The sequence below is a fragment of the Fulmarus glacialis genome, unplaced genomic scaffold (genome assembly GCF_000690835.1).
Source record: "Fulmarus glacialis isolate BGI_N327 unplaced genomic scaffold, ASM69083v1 scaffold5863, whole genome shotgun sequence".
NCBI classification, from domain to species: domain Eukaryota; kingdom Metazoa; phylum Chordata; class Aves; order Procellariiformes; family Procellariidae; genus Fulmarus; species Fulmarus glacialis.
The window spans coordinates 1,034-26,494 of record NW_009203514.1 but is presented as its reverse complement, the minus strand read 5'-3'; the positions used below and the strand labels follow the sequence as shown (position 1 = coordinate 26,494).

The window sequence follows — 25,461 nt, the reverse complement described above, 5'->3', positions numbered from 1 at the left end:
ACAAACAAACACCTCAAAACAAACAAACAAAACTCCTCAAGTACAAACACTGGGAATGCAAGTTTATTTTCAAGCTTCTGAATATTTTACAACACTGGAGAGCGAAAACAGTCACACATGAGAAAATACTTAGCAGTATTCCTAGCAGTCTCCTAGTCCATCTCTTGTGGGTCTCATTCTCTTTCTGTGCAAAAGTTTGCTTTTCTTTCTAATTTACTTGCAAAGAGCAGTTATTCCTTAATGATTATCATATAGAGCCTCATCCTTCCCGACACCTCCACTTTCAGCTACTTGGCTATCAGAAATTTTCTAGCCTGTAGGTACTGGAATAACACCAGAACATGAGTGTATTGGGTTTTATTGTGAACTTTGAATTTTTTTGCTTCTAAAGAGACAATATAAAAAGACAATAGAAGAGGACTTTTTAGTCATTGTGTTGCAGTTTAACAAGATATTTGGCTTCTTATTTGCATGTCTGCTGAATCAAAACAAGGAACAAAGCTTGAACAAGCTGGATAGACTCCATTTCCCACTGTGTAAGGATGGAGTACCAGTTTCCAGAGCTGGTCATCTGTGGTGTCACTGGAGGGTATCACTGGTGTCCACTCCCTAGACACATTATGCTATATGGTTCATCAGTGAAAATGCACAAGAAATGAACCAAGAGGTGATTTTTGTGTTTGCTGTGGTGCAAAGTATATCAATGAGAGGGCTATTTTGATCAGCTTGTCCTGCAAAAGAAGTCTGACGGGCAGAACTGCTGCAGAAGCGGATCTTCCTCCAATTTGCTCAGTATAAACTGCAGTCATTACATTTGGTGGGTCTTTTGGTTTGTTTATTGTTTGGGGTTTTTTTCCTCATCGGGCTTTTTTATGTGATTATTCCAGATCCTGTGGCCATCTCTAGCACACAGATGTGGTCATTTTTACTCCAGAACTAGACGGCACAGTCCATCTTGTCCTCCTCCACACTGGCATAAGTCCGTATCTCTTACCGTGCCACCTCCGGCCAATTTCCGTTTGTACCTCAAAAGGAAAGGAGAATGCTATTTTGTGGTCAAATACTGCTTGGAAGTAGACCGGTGGGAAAGAGGAAAGACAGAAATGGTGGCTAGAGAAGGATAAGGTTTAGACATCTCAGTCCAAGTTAGGTCTTCTGCGCTCCCTTTCTAGCTGATAGACAAAAGTAGGATCCTCCGGAGAATGTTTCATCTAGCCTGTCTCAACACGCTTATCTCTCTGCATTGATGAAAATGTCTAGTGTGGCTATCTCAGAGTTGGCCTCCCATGTTGAAAAGAGTAAATGAATCCCACTCTTCCTTTCAAGAAGTAAGGACATACTGTATGTGAGTCCGCCCAGTCCTGTGTTCCTACTTAATGACTATGGGCCCAACAATCAACGTTTATCATTAGACCTGTCAGTTAAATAAATGAAAAAAGGCCCACTTCCATTTTTAACTTTCCTGGTTTCTCTTTCTGTCTGGTGATCCCCAGTCCACCTTCCTTTGCTGAACTGAAAAGTCTGTCAGCGCTCAGTAACTTTTTCCCATCAAAGTAGTTATACTTTGATAGCTTTATGCATAGTCAAGTTACCTCAATCTTCTTCTCAGAAATAAAAGAGCTTGAGGTCTCTAACTCTAGCACTGTAAAACATTTTCTCCACCACTAGAATGTTTTCTCAGCTTTTTTTTTATATCTTCTCCCATTTTTTTTTAAAACATCCCTTTGAAAATTATTCCAGTAATGGTCTCACCAACGTTGCCTACACAATTAAACATATTCTCTCCACATTGCTTGCTTTTCCTCAGTTGTTAAGGGATGTTGTCTTGTTTCCATCTGTTTCTAGAAAAGTAAAATCTGCAGCAAATTTCTTAATCAACACTCACCAATTTGTGGCTGAGAAATAATACTACTTTGCTATTTAAGACCGTGAGGTGAAGGCCATCAGCAATCAGGAGACATTTGCCTTCTGTTGTTGACAGCTACGTATACGATGCATTGGCATGTTCACAGAAACATACAGGGGATCCATACCAGCAACTAAAGCCTGCTTTCACATCTGATTCTCATTAGAAATGTGCCTTCCCAGATGTTTAATAAGAAGGAAATTTCCAAATTGAAGTGTTGCATGTTGTATGTCTGGGATGTCAAGCTGGATGTAAAGCTATGGTCTACTATCAAAAGGCATTAGGATTATTAATAAACTAGTGAACAGGAGTGTTAACTGAGCACAAGCATCATTAGAGCAGTCAATAATTCATAGCCGTAAACTCAAATGAAAAGCTAAGAAGTGCTAACATATTTGAAGACACTTGTTTTAATATTTCAGAAATTTCTGACAAAATTGTCAAGTAAGTGTGGACCATGGCATGTGCAGACACTCACACACTGTTTCAAGCTTAATCAGCCCTAGACTTCAAACCTGGAAAATGGAGATTTAGTCAATACAGCCCAGGGAGTCTATAGTGGGTCAGCTGTCTCTCACACAGACAACTGTACTTGGTCATTTCAATATCTCTTGAAGTTTCACTGACTGTGATGATTAGGGACAGGAATCACCTCCTAAACACACCTTTGACACCCGAGGGGATGCCCTGTGGGGTAGCATACATGAATCAGGTGCTCTCCCTTTTTAGGAGCTGCAGGTAGAAACCAGTAGACTCTTAGTGCAGTTTGAAAATGAATCCCAGTCATACTCTAGCCATCTTAGCTACCCTGAAGTCAGAAAAGAGGGTGAACTGTTACATTGCCTATATAATTCATTTAAGATGCATCCAGACCTGGCTACTAAGCTAAATGGAATGATTCCTGTCCCATCAAGAGTAAAATTCTGACTTACAGATTCTAAATGGAAAAAGAGATTTATCCACATGAAGAAATACTGGGAAGCTTCATGAGAATATACTAAAAATACTAGAAATAATAGTAGTATTTTGGTAAAAGAAAATCAACATAAATTTAAATTCTTTCCAATTTAATCACAGACTTTTAGTAACTGGGGATTTCTTTGCATCACTTCAGCAGCTTGTACTTTCAGGTCTGGACCTAGCATGGGATTCCCAAGCCCTGCTATAGTACAAAAACATGCAGAAAGGATAAAAAATGCTTGATGGAATAGTAAAGTAGTAAAAGTTCATTTCTCCACTAGATGGCTTCATTCCCATGAAGATAACTGAAATGAAATTCAACTTCATTGATTCCCATGTTAACAGACAATCCTGAGAAACTAAAAGATTTTATTATCTGCTCGTATGAAACTGATTATTAACGTTATATATCTGCCAGTGAAAGCAATACTGTAAAGAGTATAGGTCCCTTACCTCTTGATTCAGGAAGCAGTAGAGAACTGCTACAATAAATCCCTGGAAAAAAAAAGTAAAAAAATGTTGAGTGTTAGCACAGTTCGAAAAAGCCACTTGCACTATCTGACTTCATGATGGTACTGTGTATGTGAATTAATGAGTATCATTATAAGTTGAAGTACTGCTATAAATTAGAAAATTCCTTATGTATCTCCTTATGTATGATCCTTATGATCAGCCAGATAATCAACCAGTTAATGGCATTTCACCAAAGTAAGTTCAGTAAGGCGATATGAATCCACTAGAACAAATGATATGGCAACTGAAGTTCTCCCACATTATGCTTACAAAAGTATGGTCCATTCTACAGCCAAACACACTCTCAGCTAATTCTTTACACAGTGCAAATCAGTAAGGAAACACAGACTTTGTAAGGAGATCCATGCATGGAACTCATACAGCTTTCCAGTCAACTTCTGTGTCTTTGCAGTATATCAGCCTATTGAATACTTTTGTTAAGATTCTGAACTGAGATAAACCCAGGAAAATCCTAGGAAGTCAATGGACCTATGTGATCAGATACCAGCTAAACACCTCACCCTTTTATTCAGTTTACTTACTGCTTACATTGTAAATTAACTCAACGAAGGCCAGCTCTAAGTACGGAGGGTCAGGATTAAGGTGTGCAGGGTATATTGGACAGGACTGACACAATGGATTAAATCCTCAAGAGGACTAAACCAGCACAACTGCTGGATTTTCAGTGTTGCTCACTGACAAATGATGCCATGCAACCGTTCAGAGGGAGATATGCTCCCTTGTAAAGCTTGGTAGGACTGCCCACAGCTGCTTCTTGTAGAGTCTGAGGTGCAACACAGGGAAACGGAGGAAAGCAAAGAGCAGCTGGGTGCTGCCTTGCTCATAACTGAGGTAGCAAAGCCACCTGGAGGGTATGTCAGAGCAGCCCCGGTAGCTGTTCTAGTTGGCACGAAGCTCCTCAAGCTGTCCATACCCTTTGTGTCAATTCAGAGCAGTTGGGGGCATCCAAAGTACATCAAACATTTTGCCTACCCAGGAGGGAAAACATGTAGTGTTCGTCAGGGCAGCAGTCTGTATGGGGCTGATATGTGCATCAGTCACTATTCTGTGTTTATATGCTTGCTTATCAATTTATTCTTTGCCAAAGAATTTGAAAGGCGACTGGACTTACAACTTTGATCGCCCCTGGATAATTTAACTTCAGCCCAAATCAGCTTGATCGTGCCAGTGAAGTCAAGGAAGGTATGCGTATTACCACTGGTAGCGAAGAAGGTTTTCCATGCTTGACTTTGACCCACCATCCAACTTACACATGTGTCTGAAAGACTTGGCCTTGTATTTGCAATATTTACAAATATACAGTCTAGCCTACAGCCAGATAGGATGTAGGTCACATCTTCAGATACCGTAACTCAGAGAAGAACCGTGAACTCCATGAGGAGACACTAGCTTCCAATGATTTTTTGTGCAATACTAGTTGTCATGTGGACACTAGATTAAATTACAAAATCTACTAAGAAGGAACTGAAGCCTCTGCGGTGATTTTACCTGAAAAGATCCAATGCAGAGCTCTAAGTAAAGCCGAACCCCCAGGCTGGTATATTCAGGAAGAAAGTTGAAGACAATATAATGGGTTCCAAATAATGGAATTAGAAGCAGGGTTGACCTTGAGAGGCGTCTAGCACAGGACATGAGAAGAAGTAAGCTAATATTATTTTCCTGAGTAAAGACTAATGCAATCAATATGCAATAGTAATGAACAGAAGTTAAAAAGAGGATCTAAATATCTACAAGTGAAGTTCATATCTCTTGGGACTACAGTGCTGGGCAGAAACCATAATGAGAAACTAGCTGGAAATAGATTTCTGAGGCTTATTGCCTTATTGCCAATACCACGTTCATGGCAATACCATGTTCATGGCTTTTCTTACGGTATTTTGACATTCTGTCTTTCTGAATGAGATTGCAGTTCAGGAAAACTCAAAGGACTAGAATATATTTTGCCCCATTGGTGCCATTGAAAATTTAACATGTATTTGTAAGTAAATACAGAGGAAGCAATATGCAGGCTCCCTTTATAGTTGATGTACAGGAAAAGGCATCTATGGAGAGTAATTTATCCTATCCTAAATCTAATCCTACTCTAAATCTAATGTGGATTCAATTAATGGTTTCCTAGTCTCTCCATTGATTGTAATTGGAAGGTAGACATCTGAACTGATCTGAATACATCATATTTAGACGGTCACCATTAGGTAAGACAAGTCTCGTCCTTTGTCTAGTTGACTAGTATCCAACGGGATAAAGTTGGGAATTTCTAAAATTTAATATCAGCCAAACTGAGCCTGTCTGACACTGGACATGTGCTTCTCATTTTAGAAAAGATGACACAACTTTTTATGATTAAAATAATTGATTTTTTTTTATTATTATTATTCCATACACTACCTGTACTGAGAAGAGTTATTGAAGTTGATTTGTCTAGGGTCTAGTTTTTTCAGCAAAATTCTGATGATGTTGATAAATAGGACAAAATTGACCTGTTCACAATATTTTTGGGGTGAAAAAAGAAAAGGTTACTTTCGCATGTAAAACTTTGTAATGAAAATCTGATTTTTTACTTCAGTTATTACGTAATTTGTGCAGTTTCAATGAGACCAGTGTAAAATTATTAATATCATTTTTGTTGGCAGCATTCAAGCATCTCAACAGGTTGCATTCCTTCTTAAAGAAATAGCTGAAGATTTAACTCAAGAATTTGACTTTGTTAAGTAAACTATTTTTGTCAATAGCTTGTGTGATTCTTTTTATTTTTTTGTAGATCATATAATTTTGATTCTCTTCTGAGATGGCTATTGCATTAAATTCTGGCTAATATCTTTAGACATTATTATTAGAATTCATCTGACTAAATATAGGTAACTACAATGACATGTCTGCATCTGAGCTGATCACCCTGTTCTCCCTTTGTAGTCAATAGAGAGTCAGCCAGTATAGCCAACAGAGCCTTAGGTGGAGTTGGGGACGAGTCATCTCCTCCAAATGTAGACATCTATTATAAGTTAGATGAATCACATTCCAAAAGTGCATATTTCTCTTTGTTGACTCTGAAGAGAACTGAGGACCATTAGCTCAGCTCCAAAGCTAGCTAGGGTCAATCCTAACTTGCAAATCAAATTTTCTACAATTGCAATTTGGCACAGCTTTACCAAAGTCTGTGAAACTGCTCCGTTTTGCACAGACAGAGAGTTTCTCCCTATGCATTTTTGTATGTCCGTACACACCAGCTCTTCTTTAGGTGAGGCTGAATGCTTAATTTTGCCTAAGAATGTCCGCATTTTACCGGAAAGTCCAATCTCATTTTATCCATCAGTGATGTCTTAAGTACATTCCAGCAGAAAAATCATCACTGCAAACCCCTAAATATCTCGACTTCAAATGTGGATGTCAGATGAGCACTAGTAGGGGGAAAAATAATGGAGGTAGAGGGAAAAGTAATATTTTATTGAAACACTGCAAACTATGACCAGGATCAACTTGAGATTCTTCATTCACATTGTTTGCCTATATATGACTTATTTGTATGCGTCTGTCCTCCAATTAAATTAAGCTTTTAATAGATGGCCTTAAGGTCATCCATTAACTGCTTTCTCAAACATGCTTGGGTTTAATGACGTGTGGGAGTTATCATACAGGATGGCTTTCTCAAACATGCTTGGGTTTAATGACATGTGGGAGTTATCATACATGATAATCATGTAAAGCCCATCAGTTTATTCAATAAATGTCAGGCTCAAAAGCTATTATCATTGTTATCACCTATGAACAGAAACCTATTGCCCTTGAAAGTTTGTATTAAAATTTATGGATGATTCTGGACTCTTAGGTTAAAACTTGTGTTTTCAAATATTGTAAGGGCGGCTTAACCTCTCACCTGCCATTAATTTCAACCAAACTGACAATTCTATGAAATCTTTCATTTCTTTGAAGGGTGTTTGCTTGGGAGGAGGGAGGCAGTTCTCTGTCTCTTTTTAGTTTGCATTGGATGTAGCCAAATTTACAGTAGAAATTCTACCATTCCTTTTCCTTATTTCAAACAACATTTCAGCAAACAGTAACCAGATTTTAATTTAAAAGTCTTTTTTCTTCTAATTAATGTTGGCAAACTTAGAAGTGCTTACCCCAACAGAAATTATAATAGGTCCTTTGATTAGCCACCAGTATGGAGAGCCTTGATTAATATCCCAGCATCTGAGAAAATAACGGTAAATTTAGAAAGGACATGTATGTAATCACTACAATTAAGACACCACCTAGCAGTGTCAGTGAAAATCTGGAGAGAGATATTTTTGTGGAAGTGCAGGTACAGCACAAGTTACAGATTATTCTGCTCTTTTCAAAAAGAAATAATGATCTCGATGTGTTAAGTGACAGCCGTGGATGCAACAACTCTGATAAAAGGCTTAAACAGATGATGCCATGACTGATACAAAGATATAGCTTTTTTCTTCAAAGACACCTATTTAAGGCATGAAACATTTTGTCTGTGTAAAATAGGGAGCACACCAGGCTTCAGAAATATCAAAAGGTATTTTGTATCAGAAACTCCTAAAATTTTGCTTCCTTACTTTGTTTATCTGATTAGAATCTCTTTTTTTCTTGCAACACAAACAAATATTTCAGGTTCCTGGGAAGGATCCCCTGCACAATTACAATATCATTGCCATAATATACTCTAATGGAGATTGTAATCGCCATTCACTATATCCATAGCCGAATGGAAATGCAGAACTCCACCATAGGCACTGATCTTTAGGGAAAGGTGGGTAATATACTGATATTATTTTCCTATACAATTGAAATTACATAAGCCTTCATCACTATCATTATTTTAAAAGTATAACCCAGGAATATAGAATAATGTAGGAAACAATGACTTACGCTGTGTCTTCAAAGTAGAATTTTGCTAATATCCATATAAGGGTGAAAAGCGTTGGAAAACCTGTTAGACAGTTAAACAAAAAACTGTGGTTGTCTAATTTCATCAATTAATCCAAATCTTGTCCACTGAAACTCTGCTGTGATGATACAGATCATGCATTTTCAGAACTGGAATTACCCTTTGTGGCCTGTTCATGTAACAGGAATTGCTTTAGACTCGTGGTAGGAACCTAAAAAGAAATCTCCTAATACCCATGATGGAATGCAACAAGTTAAGGCATTGACTGTTTGGTGATCATGCATCACTGCAAAGAGATAAAGGGACACACTTTGCACGTCACACACTTCTGCCACAGAGGACTGAATCTGCAACCTCTTACTAGCATGAACACAATTCACACGTGTGATCTCACCTGAAGTTAGCACTTGCATATAGATAGCACATTAAAACCCAGTTTTATGTAGTAAGCGTGCTTTTAGCATGACAAAATATCAGGGAATAGAATTTACCAAATCTTAAAATAATAGTAATACTACAACTTTACAAGCACAGAGTGTGATGCAGCCCACCTTACACCTTCCTAAAAAGGCACGTGAAGTCTCCCTAAAACACAAAAAGTGATTCAGTCTGCCTAGTTGTCAGGCCTACCTTAACCTTTGGTGGCAACGTGCATGGATTGCCTTCCTGAACTGACCAAAAATTCCCCTGGGCAAGTGCATTCACCTGCCATATATCCTCAGGAGGGAGTTCTCTGCTTTTTCCTTTACACAGCAGCTTTACGTGGGAAACCACTTAATTTCTGATTTCACCACAAAGGTCAGAACAATTAGATTTATTGCAGACTACAAGAAAAAGGAGTGGGGATGTTGCTGTCTCATGCCTCCACTGTTATTTAGCGAATAGAGCTCCGTTAGTCACAAAATTGCCCAATGCAAAGGATGGGCTGTAGCAATATCAGGACTACAAAAATGCCTGCTATGTCTCTAGATGGACCCATTCTCAGAAGAGGACTATGTAACCATATTCTTGCATGAACTGAAGCAAGGTACACCTTATTAGGTGACTGGGATAGCTCCCTAGAGGAATCTGTGTTTTCAGTGGGGAAAAGAAGGTTAAGTGGACTGGATGTCTCTCTGTGGGTTCCCAAATGTACTTAATTTTTCTTTTCTTTTATAGGGACTTTAATGTCATATTTCAAAAACTTGATTGCTCCTCACTAGTATGCATATAAAAATAAAATCAAAGCAATGCCCAAATTGGGCAAACTAGATTCCACATCCAATATTTTTAATGGGATGGTAAAGCCTTTTGTAACATCTTGCTTTTTATTAATTTCATGTGAAAACCTTACTTACCCCAGCCAAAGAGAACAAGCCACCAAAAATATCTTCGTCCATGAGAAAGAGATGAGAGTAGCAGACAGTTTAGGTAAAGAGCCTCTACTAGCAGCCACATGAAGTTTGTCATCATGAAGTAGTGACAGAAAACAACTGAGATCTTGCATTCAGTCTAGGGAACAGGAAAGTCACAGTTTTGGCATTACTTGTGCATACATGTGTTTGGTTTGCAGAAGCAGTAGGCATCTGTAATTCCGGCTGAGATCTACAAAAGATCTCACAATTACATGCATGTTTAAAGGGAAAGCTTCAAATGTAATATGGCTTTCTGAATAGTAAGGCTTTAACCATCATAATAGCTTGGAATCTCCACTGTATTTTGGTATATATCTCTATGCTAGAAATATAGCTTGGTCTCCCAAGCACGTGATTTCTCCCACAAATGCACTGCTTCAGTGCAGCTTGTAGGAGTAGAGTCAAATGCTCCATAGCCCTTAGACAAAAGTATGTTCAAGGACCCATCATATTTCACTGTCCTACTTAGGCTCAGTTTTAAATTAGCAGGAGTAGGGAGGTGATTGTGCCCCTGTACTCGGCCCTGGTGAGGCCGCACCTCGAATCCTGTGTTCAGTTTTGGGCCCCTGACTACAAGAAGGACATTGAGGTGCTGGAGCGTGTCCAGAGAAGAGCAACGAAGCTGGTGAAGGGTCTGGAGCACAAGTCTGATGAGGAGCGGCTGAGGGAACTGGGGCTGTTTAGCCTGGAGAAGAGGAGGCTGAGGGGAGACCTCATCGCGCTCTACAACTACCTGAAAGGAGGTTGTAGCGAGGTGGGGGTCGGTCTCTTCTCCCAAGTAACAAGTGATAGGACGAGAGGAAATGGCCTCAAGGTGCGCCAGGGGAGGTTTAGATTGGACATTAGGAAAAACTTCTTTCCTGAAAGAGTGGTCAGGCCTTGGAACAGGCTGCCCAGGGAAGGGGTAGAATCACCATCCCTGGAGGTATTTAAAAGACGTGCAGATGAGGCGCTTAGGGACATGGTTTAGTGGGCATGGTGGTGTTGGGTTAACGGTTGGACTTGATGATCTTAGAGGTCTTTTCCAACCTTAATGATTCTATGATTCTATGTGGCCATGAGCAATGCAGAAGAATCATCCCATAAACCTCTGTTTGAAAACCATTGCCATGCAGCCAATATTTGTGGCTGGACCAAAGCTAAGTTGAACGCCTAGTACCTTGCATGTCTTGTGGTTTACAATTCAGAGCTTCCAGTCAGAATATGAAATCCAACATTTCCAGAAGAAACATCTTTTAAAGGTTGTGTTATGAGGTACTCAGACGTCTTCAATTTTAGGCTTCAGATTATAGAAGCGTAACAGTGTAATGATACAACTTTTTTCTATGGCTAAGTCTGTATCTGATTTAAAGTACTACAGGACCACAAATTGATGCATTCAGAATGTAGAAGTTCTGAGGTGCACACTTATGGAGGTAAAACGTACTGAATAAGAGAATTATATAATTTTCACTACCAGGTTAGAAGAAAAAAAAAATTAAGTAGTAAAAAAAGAGCAATGAAAAGTGAAACCATATATAAATGGTATGTAAAAACATCAAGTAGCACAGTATCCTGCTTTTCAAATGCTTACTGTAGAGAAGCTGCAATGATCAATGTCTTCCTCTTGGAAAAGGACAGCATCCTTAACGAAAATGGCAATAGCTTTTAAGATAAAAGTAAAAAAGAGCTGTACATGGATATAATTTCTGGGACAACGAAGCCTCCTGGGGGGAAAAAAAAAAAAAAAAGTCCTTCTGAGGTAATTAACTGACTTGTACTGGCAGTAATTCAAACATGCAATAAGTCTTGTTTCACCTCAGGTATTTCCAGGCACATATAGAAAGAACACTTTCATCCACTCAGCTCTCTCTGCAGGCAGGCAGAGGTAGACACCTTCCTCATGTAAAGCAATTCACCCCTAGTCTACGCCTTAATCTCCTTCCTTGTTAGGTGGTACCCTGGTGATGTTTCTGGTCTGCCAAATTCCAGGAATCTCAGTTTTAATTTCTGTTCAGTATACCTGAGCCAGGCTTTCGGTCGGCATTATTTTTGGGCCAAGAGAAAACTGCATTTGAGGAATGATCTTTACTGATATAATTCTGACTGTGGCTAAACCGCTCCCAAGAACAAGCATGCAGAGATGTCCTGGACCAACTAGACAGTTTTCTCAATGAACAGGGTAACGATTACTTAGCAAGATTTTTTATACAGCAAAATGCTGTGAGTGAGTTAAATTGTGTTAAATCCCTGTGCAGACAGCCTTATCCAGAATTAAAGAATTCTTCTTTAATTTACCAAAGGTACTCTTATGAATTAACGGAATGCAGATAATTGCTTTAAAACAATTTGGCACATCTACTTTAAATTCTCATGTTCAGTTAATTCAGATTAATTTTTTTGACTGTTATTAAATGCAGACTTTTGGAGGAGTTATACAGCTTCAACTTTATGTTTTCATTTGGAGCTGAAGACGTTAGCTAATTAGCACAGAGCCCCATTAAAAGCTGAATTCCATCCAGATCCAGTAATCTCAGGGTCACCTAATCTTAAAGCTCACTTAAAGTGTGCAGAATTTTATTACTGAACTCAACTGCCAACCCCATTGTTAACTATAACTTTTTCTTCCCTGTTGCTAGGCCTCTTTATGTCCATTGTTTCTTTCTTTCCCCTTATTTGGGCTGCTTTGTTTTCCTGAGGTCAGAGTGGATGTCAATAAACATATCTGTTGACTTCCAGATGTGAGCTAGGAACCAACAGAGGTCAGGAAACTTTCCCTAGAGAAACCTGATTCTCACAGCATGATAATAAAACTCTTTTTTGTCCTGCACAAATACAAGAAATAAACAAAGATTAGTAAAATAAATCCTACATGGCAGCAAACACCAAATCTACATTAAATGAGAAAACAATCAGTTTTACTCTAGATGGTCTAAATTATACCTGAAAATGCCTAATAGCTGGGTAGTTCAGTAGGAAAGAAATCTTGCCAAACATAGCCAAATTCAGAGCCTAACTTTGAAAACATGTCTTTAGTTGTAAATGTTTCAATGGTAATATATACAGTGCCACAGGAACATTGATTCAGAACTGAGTTCTTTGTGTGTATTCTTCTTATTAATATAAAATGCACTGAAGCCATAAAAGGCAAGCACACATAGTTTATAAAAATTATCTTCATTCCAGCTAAAGCAAGGAAATTTATCTATTGGTTATTTAGGATCAAAGTCAGTTGCTGATTTTTACTAATAGACAGTCAGGGTTTATTTCCCAGTTCTGATTCTTCTTATGTCTGGCTCACTCTGATCACTTTTCATTTCTAGACTCAATTTAATTTATTAAACCAATATGGCTGGAAATCTTCATTTTTATTCTTCTGGATTTCTATCTCTATTTCTTTGTTATGTCAAATGTTATCTCATATAGTCTAAGACACTAAGAACTATTAAAAGAATAGAGGTGAAAGGATAACTTTACATACCTGAATGCAATAAGAACTGTCACAGCAATAATGAGAGAGGTGATAGATACACTGTATCCTACAGTGTAGATGATCTTTATAGTAGAAAAGTAGGATTGCTATAAAAGAAGAGAATTATTTGTCACATAACTGCAGCCAAATGACAGCTGTTTTACTGATTCTGGCAGTTTTGCTTTGTTTGGTGCTTCCAATCTGTTCACATCCCTGACTGCCTTTTTTTTCCCCTCCTTTTAATCCCACAGCAAAATTCAACTGAAATCACCCATTATGTTTCTTTTGTGAAGACCCATTCCGTAACTACGTGGATACAGCCCAGTTTGATAAACAAACAGGTATTGATCAGGATAGTTTCCAGCTTGTTCATAAACCCATAAAAAAATAAGCCAGTCTTCCACGAGGGCATTGTAAAACTCTTATGCATTTTTATAAGTGCTGCATTTTATACCATGTTTTCTCCACAACAATAATAGGACAATCCTGCTGGCAGCTGGCTGCATGATGAATACAGAATTTTGTCAGCCTTTCTTTATGTTTCTCCACTTTCTTTCGTTCTGCTTCCTTACTTACAATTTTGCCACCTTTTCTTCTTTTCCATTTTTGTTGTGTTGGGTTTTTTTCCTGGGTTGTTTTTTCCCTCTTTCTTCTTGCTTCCAGGCCTTTCTTTATGTTTCTCCACTTTCTTTCATTCTGCTTCCTTACTTACAATTTTGCCATCTTTTCTTCTCTTCCATTTTTATTGTGTTGGGTTTTTTTCCTGGGTTGGTTTTTTCCTCTTTCTTCTTGCTTCCAAACTCAATTGTTACTCAGTCAGAATGTCAATCAAAATCCATTTCAATTTAAATGGCACTTTTATCAGCCATGATCTCTGAGTGAGGATAAGCTGACTTCAACTAACACACATGGAAGCAGAAAATAGAATGAATAAGCTCTAGGCTGCAAATCTTTCCTTTCAATCTAACACAGTCTGTCTCTTGGGTCCCATTTCAATGTTTTTGTATCCTAGAATCTACACAGCTATGCAATGCATTGCTACAGTTCACTGTGAGGAAGGGCAGATACTTGTTTTGAGCCTTAAGTATCACTTAAGGCATTGTAAGGGTAGCATTTATTTCATTTATTTTAGGTGCTTAAAAATTAGCTGCCTAAGTATAAGCAGCTGAGTCTACAGTAAAATGAGCAGGGTGAGAGCATGGCCACAGGATTGTACTGTTAATTGTTAACACAAACCTGTTTCTTCTTATTCTGTTTCTTTTCTAGTTAATGAAGAGAAACAAGCACTCCCAGAAGTCAATTCAACTCGTCGTAAGATGAGACTTTATCACTTTCTGTCAGCAAGAAAAAGGATCTACCACTACACCTGCCTTAACAAGTGCAGGTCAATAGGTCTGGTTTAGTAGAGCGAAACCTTTGGTGCTGAGGACCCTACATCCGTGTTGTGTGCACTTCTGACTAGCTGTAATCTAATCCCATGGGCTGAATTTTTATTATTGGTCAGAGCACACTAGATGCACCCCGCATTTGTTTTCCAGGTTACTTTCATCCATAAGAAGCCAAATCATCCTTTCTCAGAGCACCCCTCAGTGTAAATGCAGTAAGTGGGGTTAGCCAAAAGATTTGAAAAGCTCACACCTGATCCTGACCAAAGCACTAATCTAGGTCAGCCGTGTAGTGATTAGCTTAGACCTACACAATAATTTTTTTGAGATTGATGAAGTTAAATGATGTGGAAACCATGCATAGTGGCCTTTTCTGTCTGGTGGATGAACTGTGATTACCCATGAACCTGACTATGCACAGTTCCAGCCAGAGCTCAAGAAGTCCCTCAGAACTACAAAGCTAGCCAGTAAGTCTGGGAAGCACCACTCCATAAGAAACATATCAAAGCTGTGCTGACCTTCGTTGGCAACCTCCACTTACAAATCAGAGATGAAAAACACAGAAAATAATCAAAGCCTTAAGTGGATAAACCTACAACTGAGGAGTTTACTTGAGGTAAAATGTGGGTTACTACTAAAAAAATCTATAGATTCATTTAAGACTGTTTTTACACCAGAAATGTAAGGAAGCAATGAAAGAAGGAATGAAAGAGAAGAATTGCATTTCAGTGTAAGTGTTTATTTATGGAGAGCAGCAGGTACTGTGGTTTAGAGGCTGTTTGAGTTAAGGAAGTTTGAGTTAAACAGAGTGATAGTAGTCAGTACAAAAAGTAATGGGAAGACAAGAGAAATCTCCCGATGATGATATAAACTAAATTCTCTCCAGCAAGTTGAATGGACTTCATCAACTACACTATAAATGTTATTTTCATTCTTTCTATAGTGTAAAAAAGAAGGATAGTATTCACCTGACTAAAGACAAAAGTGTAGTGATTAACCTGTAGAGAGGAAGGGTTAGACTAGACAACTAACTTTTAATCACTTAAAGCGATTCTTTTCTTTGGAAGAGGAGTTACAGGAAGCTAAACACAGCTATAGAATACCTTTGTATCCTTATAAGAGACGAAGCACTGTATTTTCCCTGTACATATAACCTCCAAATATCACCAATTGTGCAAATGTAGCTGAAGAAATATGTCAAATTCTGATCTGCATTACAGAGATGTAGATTTTGAAACTTTTTTTCCCCCCTTATTGAATTAGATATTTTATGCTAAGCAGGATGAGAAACCAGAAAGCCCACTTGTCCTTAGATAGAGAGTTTGGAATAGTGGTGTTATAACAGCACATTTGCTGTACTTGTGCTGTGATGACACAAAATCATCTTGCTGACTGATGTTATTGAAATGTCTTGATTTATATTTTATGAACATTTTGTGATATATCTCTAGCTGTTACATCTGCGAGCAAGTTCAACAGAACTACATGACTGTACAGAATTTGCAGCTGGCTTTATTTTTATTACACTCTTATACCTCAATAATAAAACATCCTTAGTAATTCTCCAAAATAAGTGACTAGAGGAAAATTTGAATTGCATTCCATACTTGGTAAGAAATTTCGGCTTCAGCTGAGTTTCCGTCCCCAGTGGTCTGCAGGAATAGAAAAGAATCCTGTAACGTCAGCACACCATTCACATATATTTATTTAATTCAACTTACTTCTTCAAGCGGAATCTCATCTTCTACTGGACAAGCAATATGGTAGGGAGGGAATGGGTCAGACCAGCCTTTCTTTGTGCAGTTCCTTTTTACTATCCCAGCTGAAATAGAAGCACTTATTTTTTTCTGATGAAGAGCCACATAACACAGAAAATAAAAACCAGGAGAAGATCTCTTGCTGGTATGAAAGTTATACCAGGAGGAGAGGATCATCTCCATTAGCATCTGACAGAGTTGATAGGACATTTTGCATGTGTACATTCAGGTAGTCAGATACAAAACTTCTCACTTTACCTGGAGACAAACAATGGGAAGAAGTGAGAGAACTGAGGTGACAAAGGTAGAGGTGGGAAGGAGTAAGGAAGAAATCATATCAGGGACAAGGAAGTCCATTGAAGAAGATTGGGAAGCACTGCTCCATTAGATTTCTGCCTCGTTCAGTGCTCATGCCTCTAATGTATCCCTTCTCGCTCCCACCTTCCTTGGGGCTTACTCTTTCTTTGCAGATCAGAGGCTGGAATAAGCAGTTTGTTCTTTGAGGATAGCACATTTCCATAAAAAGATTTATGAGTCAGATGAAGGGTAAGTAAAAGAATCCCAGGGCAGGAAATGAATCTGCACAGATGAAAGGGATCTCCCTTATCCCTCATTTATAACTAGCATGTGTTGGATGAGGCAGAGGTTGGGCTTTGCAGTTTCTTTTTCTTGTGGAACTGTGGAATCTAGGTCTTTCCTGGAAGATCGTTTCCTCCTTATGGGCTTGCAGTTTGTTCCTAGCCATATGTACCCAGAGAGTAAGCAGTCACAAAGATCATGCATTGGTTTGCATGGTCTTGCATTTGACCCAACGCATGCTACTTCAATGACAAAATTCTGCTTTGTATCTCCTACCTTGATCTTAAAGAACAATCACAGTATTCATTCCTCTGCCTTTCATTTCATCCCACACTAATCAGAGCATAAGTCTCATAAAGCCCCATGCTTAAGTTGTGACCTAGACAACCCCCATACGAGCTCTGTAGAAAACTCACCCAACAAGCTGATCCCAATAGAAATCACTCTATTTCAGTGTTCTTTGCTCTGTGGCTCAGGACCTTATCACAGACTGTGGGATTATACCCAGTTATGGATAATGCTTAAAATATGAGGAGAACGGTTAAGCTCCCTCAGATCCTACTGAAATCTTTGGAGTAATGCTTTGATCCAGCTAGAGAGCAGGAACTTGCAATGTTCTGTCTTCACCCCGCATTTTCAGAAATGCTCTTGCCAGCCATGCAGCACCACAATAGGAGTACAACCATGATAGCACATCACCTGGCTGCTTCATGAAGTCAAAGAGGATGTTTGGGCATAGCAAGGCAAGAGTGTCTCCAGCTTCTGCCTCTGGCCAGCACAGTAATTTGTCCCAAGTTCTCTTGCAACCTCAGACAGAAAGTGAAATGAATTTTTAAGCATAATTATATTTAAGCAAAATAATAAAAAAAACCCACCACCAAACACCTTTTTAAACTTTGACCCTCCACCCCTTACATATCTTATAAAAATAGTTTAGCTTCAATTTTTATTCTATAGCGAGAGACAAACACCTCCAGAGGACTACTTAATGTGTTAGATTGGGGTGGGTTTTGAGATATAATACAATACATGAAAATGTATTGTGGAAATGGGAGGGAGAGTGATGCTGGAAGAAAGATCAGATTACAGTACTTGTTAAGGGGTTACCCAATTTTATAGATCAACACACCCTCACACAGTAAGCATGATGCCATGATAGCATCCAGTTGGGGAAGGAATAGGACAAAGACAGAAAGATTCACTCAGGCAGATTGACTATCCATATTTGAATGTGAAAAAAAGGTTGAAAAAAGGAATTGAAAGGAATGGGAGTATATGGAAGAAGAGCTGACCAGAGAACAGGGATGTGTGACAATAAATAAAACACTCAAACATGCACATTGGCAGCATGGCTGTGTCTTGAATCTGGTAGGATGTCACTTCTCTGTCACTTTTTTCATCCCTCACAGATGGATACCTGGTGGTGTTGCATTCCCACGCTCTTCTGAGTCCTCCAGACATTCAGCCTCCTTTTTCTTCAGCTCTGTCATAAAATCACATTCTGGGTGGACGTTCCCAGCAACCTACAGGGAGAGGAGTTTCAGCTGCTTAGTGAGAAGGGTTTGGGTAGGATGTCTTGAGCCATTAAGTCCAGACCCACTTCTGCAACTAACAAAGCTATGTTAAGGACATAGAGCACTAGCTTACGGTTTAGCAGTCAAAGGGTGTCACTGTCTTTGCACCAGTTGCAATGCTTTTGGCAGATGAACCCAGCCGAGCTCTGTCAAAGGCAGTGAGCTCTTCTACTTTACATCAGAGCAAATCCTTAGGGTATAGCTGTCGGAGGATGACAGCTACAGCTCTGTACTGGAAACTAGGATTTCTCTGGCTATGTTCATAATGAAAGACCTCTTTGCTGGGGCCTGGGTTTGAGTGCAGGACTCATTTGCACCCTGACTTTAGCCCCTGCTAAATCTGGGCCCAGGGAGAGAGAGTGTATTTGGATGGGCTTCTTTTCTTAACATTGAAGGGCCCAGCACTGCAGTGCATGCTGCAGAGCCCACCTGCTCCTCAGCATAGACATGTCCCTGCCAACCTCCAAAGAAACAACATCTTGAAACCACATACAATTACTGCAAAATTGTCTTCTGAATGAGCTCTTCACTCCAAAAGGAATTAATCTGTTCTCTCTCTTCTGCCATCTGCCTTTCTTTACACGGGGTGGGAGGCAAAACTCCTTTCTTTGGAAAAAAACTCTGCACCAAAGTATTTGTTGGTTTGGTATGCTGGTCTAAAGAAAAAAATTGACACCCAGTGTTTTAACAGCAGGAACTTTTTAGTTGCTTTAGTCCTTATTTAGACTTGTGCTTACATGGACACCACAAGAGAATTAGAAGGGATCCAGAGTATCTTGGCCACCAAAGGACACAGTCTGCAGCAGGCTGTTATACACCACGACTGCTGTGAGTGTACGCACTGTGCAGAGGTACACATGTCTATTTTTCATGAAGAAAGCAGTATATGCCTTGCCCAACCATAGCCATTGTCCCCAGTCCCAGAAGGCCAGTTGTCATCAGAGACACTCTCATCTTAGCTCTACGCCCTGGCCACTGGTGCCAGTGTGTTCTGTATGTGTGAATATAGATATAAAGACACAGATACACAGAACAGAATATAAACTCAGGATGAGACTTGCATAGTGAACAGGTGGCTGGCATATGGCTCAGTTTTGTTCCACCCAGGGAAGATTAATATTCAGGGAATTTGGAAAATAAATAGCTGGCTTTCAGTTCATTCAGAGGGCAGACCATATCCATTCCAATAAGCTGGTGTTTCCCCTCCATGTTAATGTCCATATCTCATGTTGGTCTGCAGAGCATTCAAACTGCATATTGGCTACAGCTTGAGGCTCTCAGGCTGCTGGAGAATACTGGATTAATTGCACAGCCTTTGCTCTTCTGGGGTTTGGACCCTGGCAGTTGAAAATGGCATGTATCCACATGTATGCCCTTCAAGGAGATAGTCTGCTTCCCATTTACTGCACTTTTAGGAGGATGTGGTTTTCCTGCCAAACTGACAGACAGCAGTGCCATGGATCAGTTTAAGGCAGCAATGAAAAGGAGGGCCTCATACTCAAGGCTGAATGAAATCTGGTGTATGTGAGAGGAGGGTAACTATGAACGGATGGAGCAGAGGCCAGCAATTGCCTTAGCCCCGGGAGGTGGAGATCTGATGTGTAGGATACCACAGTGATGTCAGCCCCCATCAGTAAAACCAGGTAGTCGAGGAAGCCTCTCAACTCCACTTCACTAAGATATGCAATGGTAGGCAGGATGACAGAAAATCTGTCTTGAACATCTTTGCTCACTTGATATCTCTTCTCATGCCAACTTATATTCTTCCCCCCTTATACTCACCCTGGACAATGAAAGTCATCTATGTTGAAAAGCTTACTACCCATCACGTACGACAGCTATTGCAAAAAGTAAATTTATTAGTCAGCAGGAAAAACAGTCAACCCGTTTACTGAAAAACTATTTTACAACATTCTCTTGGTTCAGTGAACTGTGCCCAGAAAAACCTCAGTAGGCAGGAAATGTACCCATTTGCACAGTTCTAAATTATTTCTCCTGGCAAAAAAGGTGACTAGATTTTGCCTGTGAAAACTTTCTTTGCTCACTGAAATGTTCATGGCAAGAACAAAGCTTGTTCGGCTTATTCACCAGTTCAGGAAAAGTTTTCTCCTTTTCTTTCTAAGTCTCCAGACTCATGAGAACACTTTACCACATGCATCTCAAATAAAAAGGTGAGCCTGATCCAGTGCCAGGTATTTAAATTATTACCTCTTCCTTCAAGAAAACCTGGCCTTAAGAGATGCTCTCACAGTTTATATTCAAGTCAGCGCTAACCACTGCTTGAATAAACAAGCAAGATCCGCTATGACAGAAACTCAGGTAAAATAAACTAAAAAGATTTATTCCACTCCTAAGCTCTGTTCTAGATATATTCATCCCCCTAGAGCATTTGACTACATCTAGCAGACCCTTATGCTTTCCTAACAGCTCTGAATACTATTCCCAAACAAGGTGTAGAATCAGGTTCCAAACTACTCTGAAAACATCTTTAGACTTACTTGTTTAATCTCATTTTCTACCTCCTTCCCTTCTGCCCACTTCTGCAAGCGTCAAATAATGGGATAGAGGTATGAGCAGTTCTTTAAGACAAGAATAAATGTCTGTGTAGATGATTCAGCTCCCTTTGGTGTCTACATCTACAGAGACATACATCATCTGATCTAGTCATCTTAGGTTCCTTTCATGAGGATAACAGAGAGAAGCTAGCATTTTTGTGCATAGATCAGTTGAATTATTTCATACATTTACTTTTGGATGGAATGAGTTATGGGTTAGATTGAATTCACTAGGATTCCCCTGACTGTTAAATCCATGGTTACTTTCTAAATTTGGGCTTCAGCACTAGGTTAGATGAATACCACTTACTACAGCTACTGAAATTATGCACAGATCATTACAGCAGAGCTATTTTCCCTGGTAGCTCAGGTGATAATAAGATTAGTGTTTCTGGTTTGTAGGATCCCTAAAGAAATGAAGCTCCATAAAATCTTTTAGTTTATCACTTCCGTAATTCACTTGTCTTAGGACCCTCCCTACAGAAACTCCCTCTGTAGCTCAGAGGTCACAGAATCACAGAATGGTTGAGTCTAGCAGGAACCTCTGGGGATCATCTAATGCAACTTCCCTGCTCAACAGGGTCAAGTAGAGTAGGTTGCTCAGGGATGCGTCCAGTCGGGTTTTGGATATCAACAAGGATGGGGACTCCACAACCTCTCTGGGTAGCTCCTTCCAGTGTTGGGATACGCTCACAGTAAAAAGTAGTTTCTTTTTTTTAAATGGGATTTTCTGTATTTCAGTTTGTACCCATTGCCTCTTGCCTTTTCATTGCATACCACTGCCAGGGGACCATTCAGATTGCCTAGGAGTTGAGCTGTCCTCAGGAGAGATCCCTCTCTCAACGGAGTAGAGGGAAAGTCCTGGATAACTGACATCTTACTTTAGGGTCTTCAAAAAAAAGTTTAATATTATGGTGGATGAATGTGGGCTCTTCTACCACAGGCAGTGTCTTGTGTTGGGTAGATGAGGCAAAACAGGAATCCAAACTTGACTTGTTTCTTTTTCTGAATTCTGCTAATTAGTAAAGAAAACATGAAGCAGAGGTTCTAGCACTTTTCATGGTTATTTACATCCATGAAGATGGACAGATGTAAAGTACCGTTTCCCTGAGAGCCACTTAACATACAGCAGGTGAGATCTGCAGACATGCCTGTTCTGTAGACCTTGCTGAGTAACTACAACCATTTCACAAAGTTGAGCAGAACATACATGTCTCCTTTCAAAACTGTGCTGTCACCAGTTGAATTGCTCACATTTTTAAGAATCTATTGGTTAAAATGTTCATGTGGAGTGCAGCAAACCTAGATTCAATTCCCTGCAAAACCTGCGAAGTTTCAAGTTTTTGTTCCCCATTTTTCGAGGCCACCGGTATCCCAATAAGGCTTGTTTAGGGAGAAGGTTCCTAATCATGCAGCATGAAACCATTCTGCATCTGCACATGTAACTTTCAAGTAAAAAATGTGATGTGCCTGATGAATTTTGATAACTGTTAGCAGAACTTCAAAGAAGAGGCAATGGAAGGAGAAAAGAGCAGATGGATGGCAATTTCGGAATGCATCTTCCCAGGTCCATGCCAATCTGAACATATCAATTTTGGATCAGTCTTTTAACTGATTCCATGATAACTACTCTTTGGCATTACTGATGGGCAAACACAGTAACGTGTGGGCCCTCATTTTCCAACAGCTTTTCATTCCCAGAACATCCAGAACAATTCACTAAGGCAGAGCAAATTGGATAGCAAACTCACTGGGCACTAGATACCTTTAAAGGACTTTGACATGTGGAAGTCAGCTACACCTTTGAGATGCTTCCACTACCATGAGACAAAATAAATTAATAATGGCTTAACTCCAAACTGAGTTGCTGTTAGGGTTTTGAGGGGCCTTAGTGGCTCTGCTAAGCCTGCCCTGGGGCCTCCCCCTACTCTACCCATGGGTCCAGGACCCCTTTTCAGCTCAGTCTTTGCCCCAACAATGCTGTAGGATGGTGGTTGCAAGTTCCACCACAGCCCTGCCCTGCACAGCCATGGGCCCCGCTTATGTCTCAGCCTGGCCTCAGCCCATCCTTGTCCCCATGGCCCTGTGCGATGAACCTGGGCTATGTCTGACCCTGAGTTCCCTCACCGGGCCTGATCCTGACACTGATCCTGACAGGCTGATATGCCCCCCAGTCTGTCCTGCCCCTTCACTGGAGATGGTGGGATGGGCTCTGCCTGGCAAGGTCCTGCCCTGCCGGTCAGGTTATCATTTATAGAATAAATATAGCTTAGAAACAGAATAAGTGCTTTTATTGTGGTCATATTTACACCCCATTTGGAGTTAAGATAAGGAAACAGGTATTTCCCCAATATTCTTTTCAGAAAGGCAAAAATGATAGGAATTGTGCAACAGGAGCCAAAATAGAAAATCTCTTTGAGAGGACCATAGCTGATATTTCAGGTTGTTCTCCTGAATAACTTTATACAAAAATCTTCTTGAGGAAAACTAAACTACAAATGAAATAAACACTGATATGTTCCAAATAGAATATGAATTTGCAGTTGCTATATCCATCAATTAATAGGTATTAAATGGAGCTGTGGGTTAGCACAACCACAGAAAATCAAACAAATCTTTACCCTTGTCAGAGGGCCCCTGCTGAAAGTCTTGTTAATGTGATAAAAATAAAAAAAGACAACAACAAAAGAAAACCCTCTTCCAGATCAGGCTCTAAAGAGGGACATGAAATGCACACATAAGAAAGTAAACTTCCCTTTTTTAAATTATTCTTAGTGTTTTCATAAGATCAGGCTGCTTGAATGATGCTTTTCCTCTGTTTTCTCTCATATACATCAGAACGGATCAATATTTACATTCTTTTCACATTACAGTAGGCACCATATAGCCTACTACTGTAGCTGTATGACAGCAAAAAAATCTCAGTTTATGGAAGCTGAGAGTCAGCCTCTTAAGCACTTAAAACCTCTCCAAAAGTTGAGTTCAGCTCTTCCAGGGAAAGCATACTATCACGTTATACCAACAATGAAAACAGATGGTTGCTTTTCTACCATTTTCTACTCAAATAAGAGTTGTTTACTTATCCTCTATTATAATAAAATATGCAACACACGCTAGGAGGTTTTTACTATACACTTACACATAAACTTGTTTTTGATCAGTGCATAATTTTAACCAATCCAACTTTATAGAAGAAGGGTAAATGGGACAGGTTCTTACAGAGACCTTCAGTGATATTTTTAATTATTAGCACTGGATCCTGATATTCTACTTATGAGCAATCATACTTATCTGCTCCCACTACAGGGAAGCGGAGTTTGTCATACAGATAATACAAAGGAAACCATAGCTTCACATTGGTAAAAAAGTCTTTTCAGTCATTTCACAGTGTTTTATTTCTCTTGACCCACAAAAACCAAGCTGCTGTGCCACCTGTCATGAAATGCTCCTTCAGAGAAGAGATTCCCAAGGAAGAGGAAAGGATATAGCAGAAGGATCACAAAAGGAAGATGCTGAAAATGTAATTACTCTCAAAAGCAAAGAAAATATCCTTCCCCTACTTTTCACAGACCTTTCCTGATATCTGTGTGATCCTGAATGCTGGTTTACTAACCATTGCCCAAAGCAAAATATCAGCAAGACCTCTAGGCTTTTTAATGCATTTGGATATTTCTAAGTCTGCCATAAGCATCCCCTGCTGGATCGACTCATTTATTACCTGTAGCATCTCAGCTGCTCACATATTAAATAACATTAATGCTACCAATAAGGCAGATGAAATTGTAACTAGTAAGACTGCGTAATCTGAAATTTAAGAAAACTCTGTCAAAACTCAGCTCCTGCAATGTAACAGCTCTCCTCCAGTTTCTTCTTCTTTGTCACTGTCTTTTAAAGCCTACACACAAAAAAAGGAGGGTTCTGCCAATTACGTTGTTTCTTCTCAGTGAGTGTGCAGTAAGAAAGCAGTGAAATGCGTTGATGTATAGATCCTACAACATGTGTCCCTTCTGCCGCTGTTCACACTTTTCATAGCGTCTTGCCTTGTTTAACTGGAATCCAAAGCAAATAAAGAGAAAAGAGACTCATGCAAAAAGTAAAGCTGTATCTGACCGTCTGCTCCAAGGAGAAAATGAACAATTATTGAAAAACAATGAACTAAAAGCTTTTTTTCATGCAATTACTTACAAGCACTGCCAGACTCAGGGTGTACAAAGCACAGTGGTACAGAGCCCTAGGGTTCATGTTCCAAAGCAAGAGTCAGATTTCACTTTAGCCTTTCTTAGCATCTTTCACCTGCTTTTTGACTTCCCTTTCTCCTGTCAGTTGCTGATTTGAAGCATTTATCTTTTTGCACAGCGGTGACGTAACAATACAGTGAAGTGGGAAATAAATATTAACAACTCCCTAAGCTGTATTTAACCTGCTTCCCACCTTTTTGACTTTGCTGCATGCTCAGACTGGACTGG

General features: G+C 39.5%; 1 protein-coding gene across 1 annotated transcript; it reads right to left on the bottom strand.

The window, feature by feature from the left end:
• Window positions 1-902: 902 nt before the first annotated feature.
• On the bottom strand, window positions 903-25,237 carry GHRHR (growth hormone releasing hormone receptor). Its single transcript, XM_009574659.1, has 13 exons — window positions 25,181-25,237; window positions 18,284-18,389; window positions 17,566-17,673; window positions 16,252-16,352; window positions 13,155-13,252; window positions 11,268-11,400; window positions 9,638-9,791; window positions 8,282-8,342; window positions 7,522-7,591; window positions 5,789-5,880; window positions 4,889-5,018; window positions 3,320-3,361; window positions 903-1,025 (listed from the first exon to the last, which is right to left on the bottom strand). The coding sequence occupies exons 1-13, from the start codon at window positions 25,235-25,237 to the stop codon at window positions 903-905; spliced, it is 1,275 nt and encodes a 424-aa protein (XP_009572954.1).
• Between the last annotated feature and the right edge of the window lie 224 nt (window positions 25,238-25,461).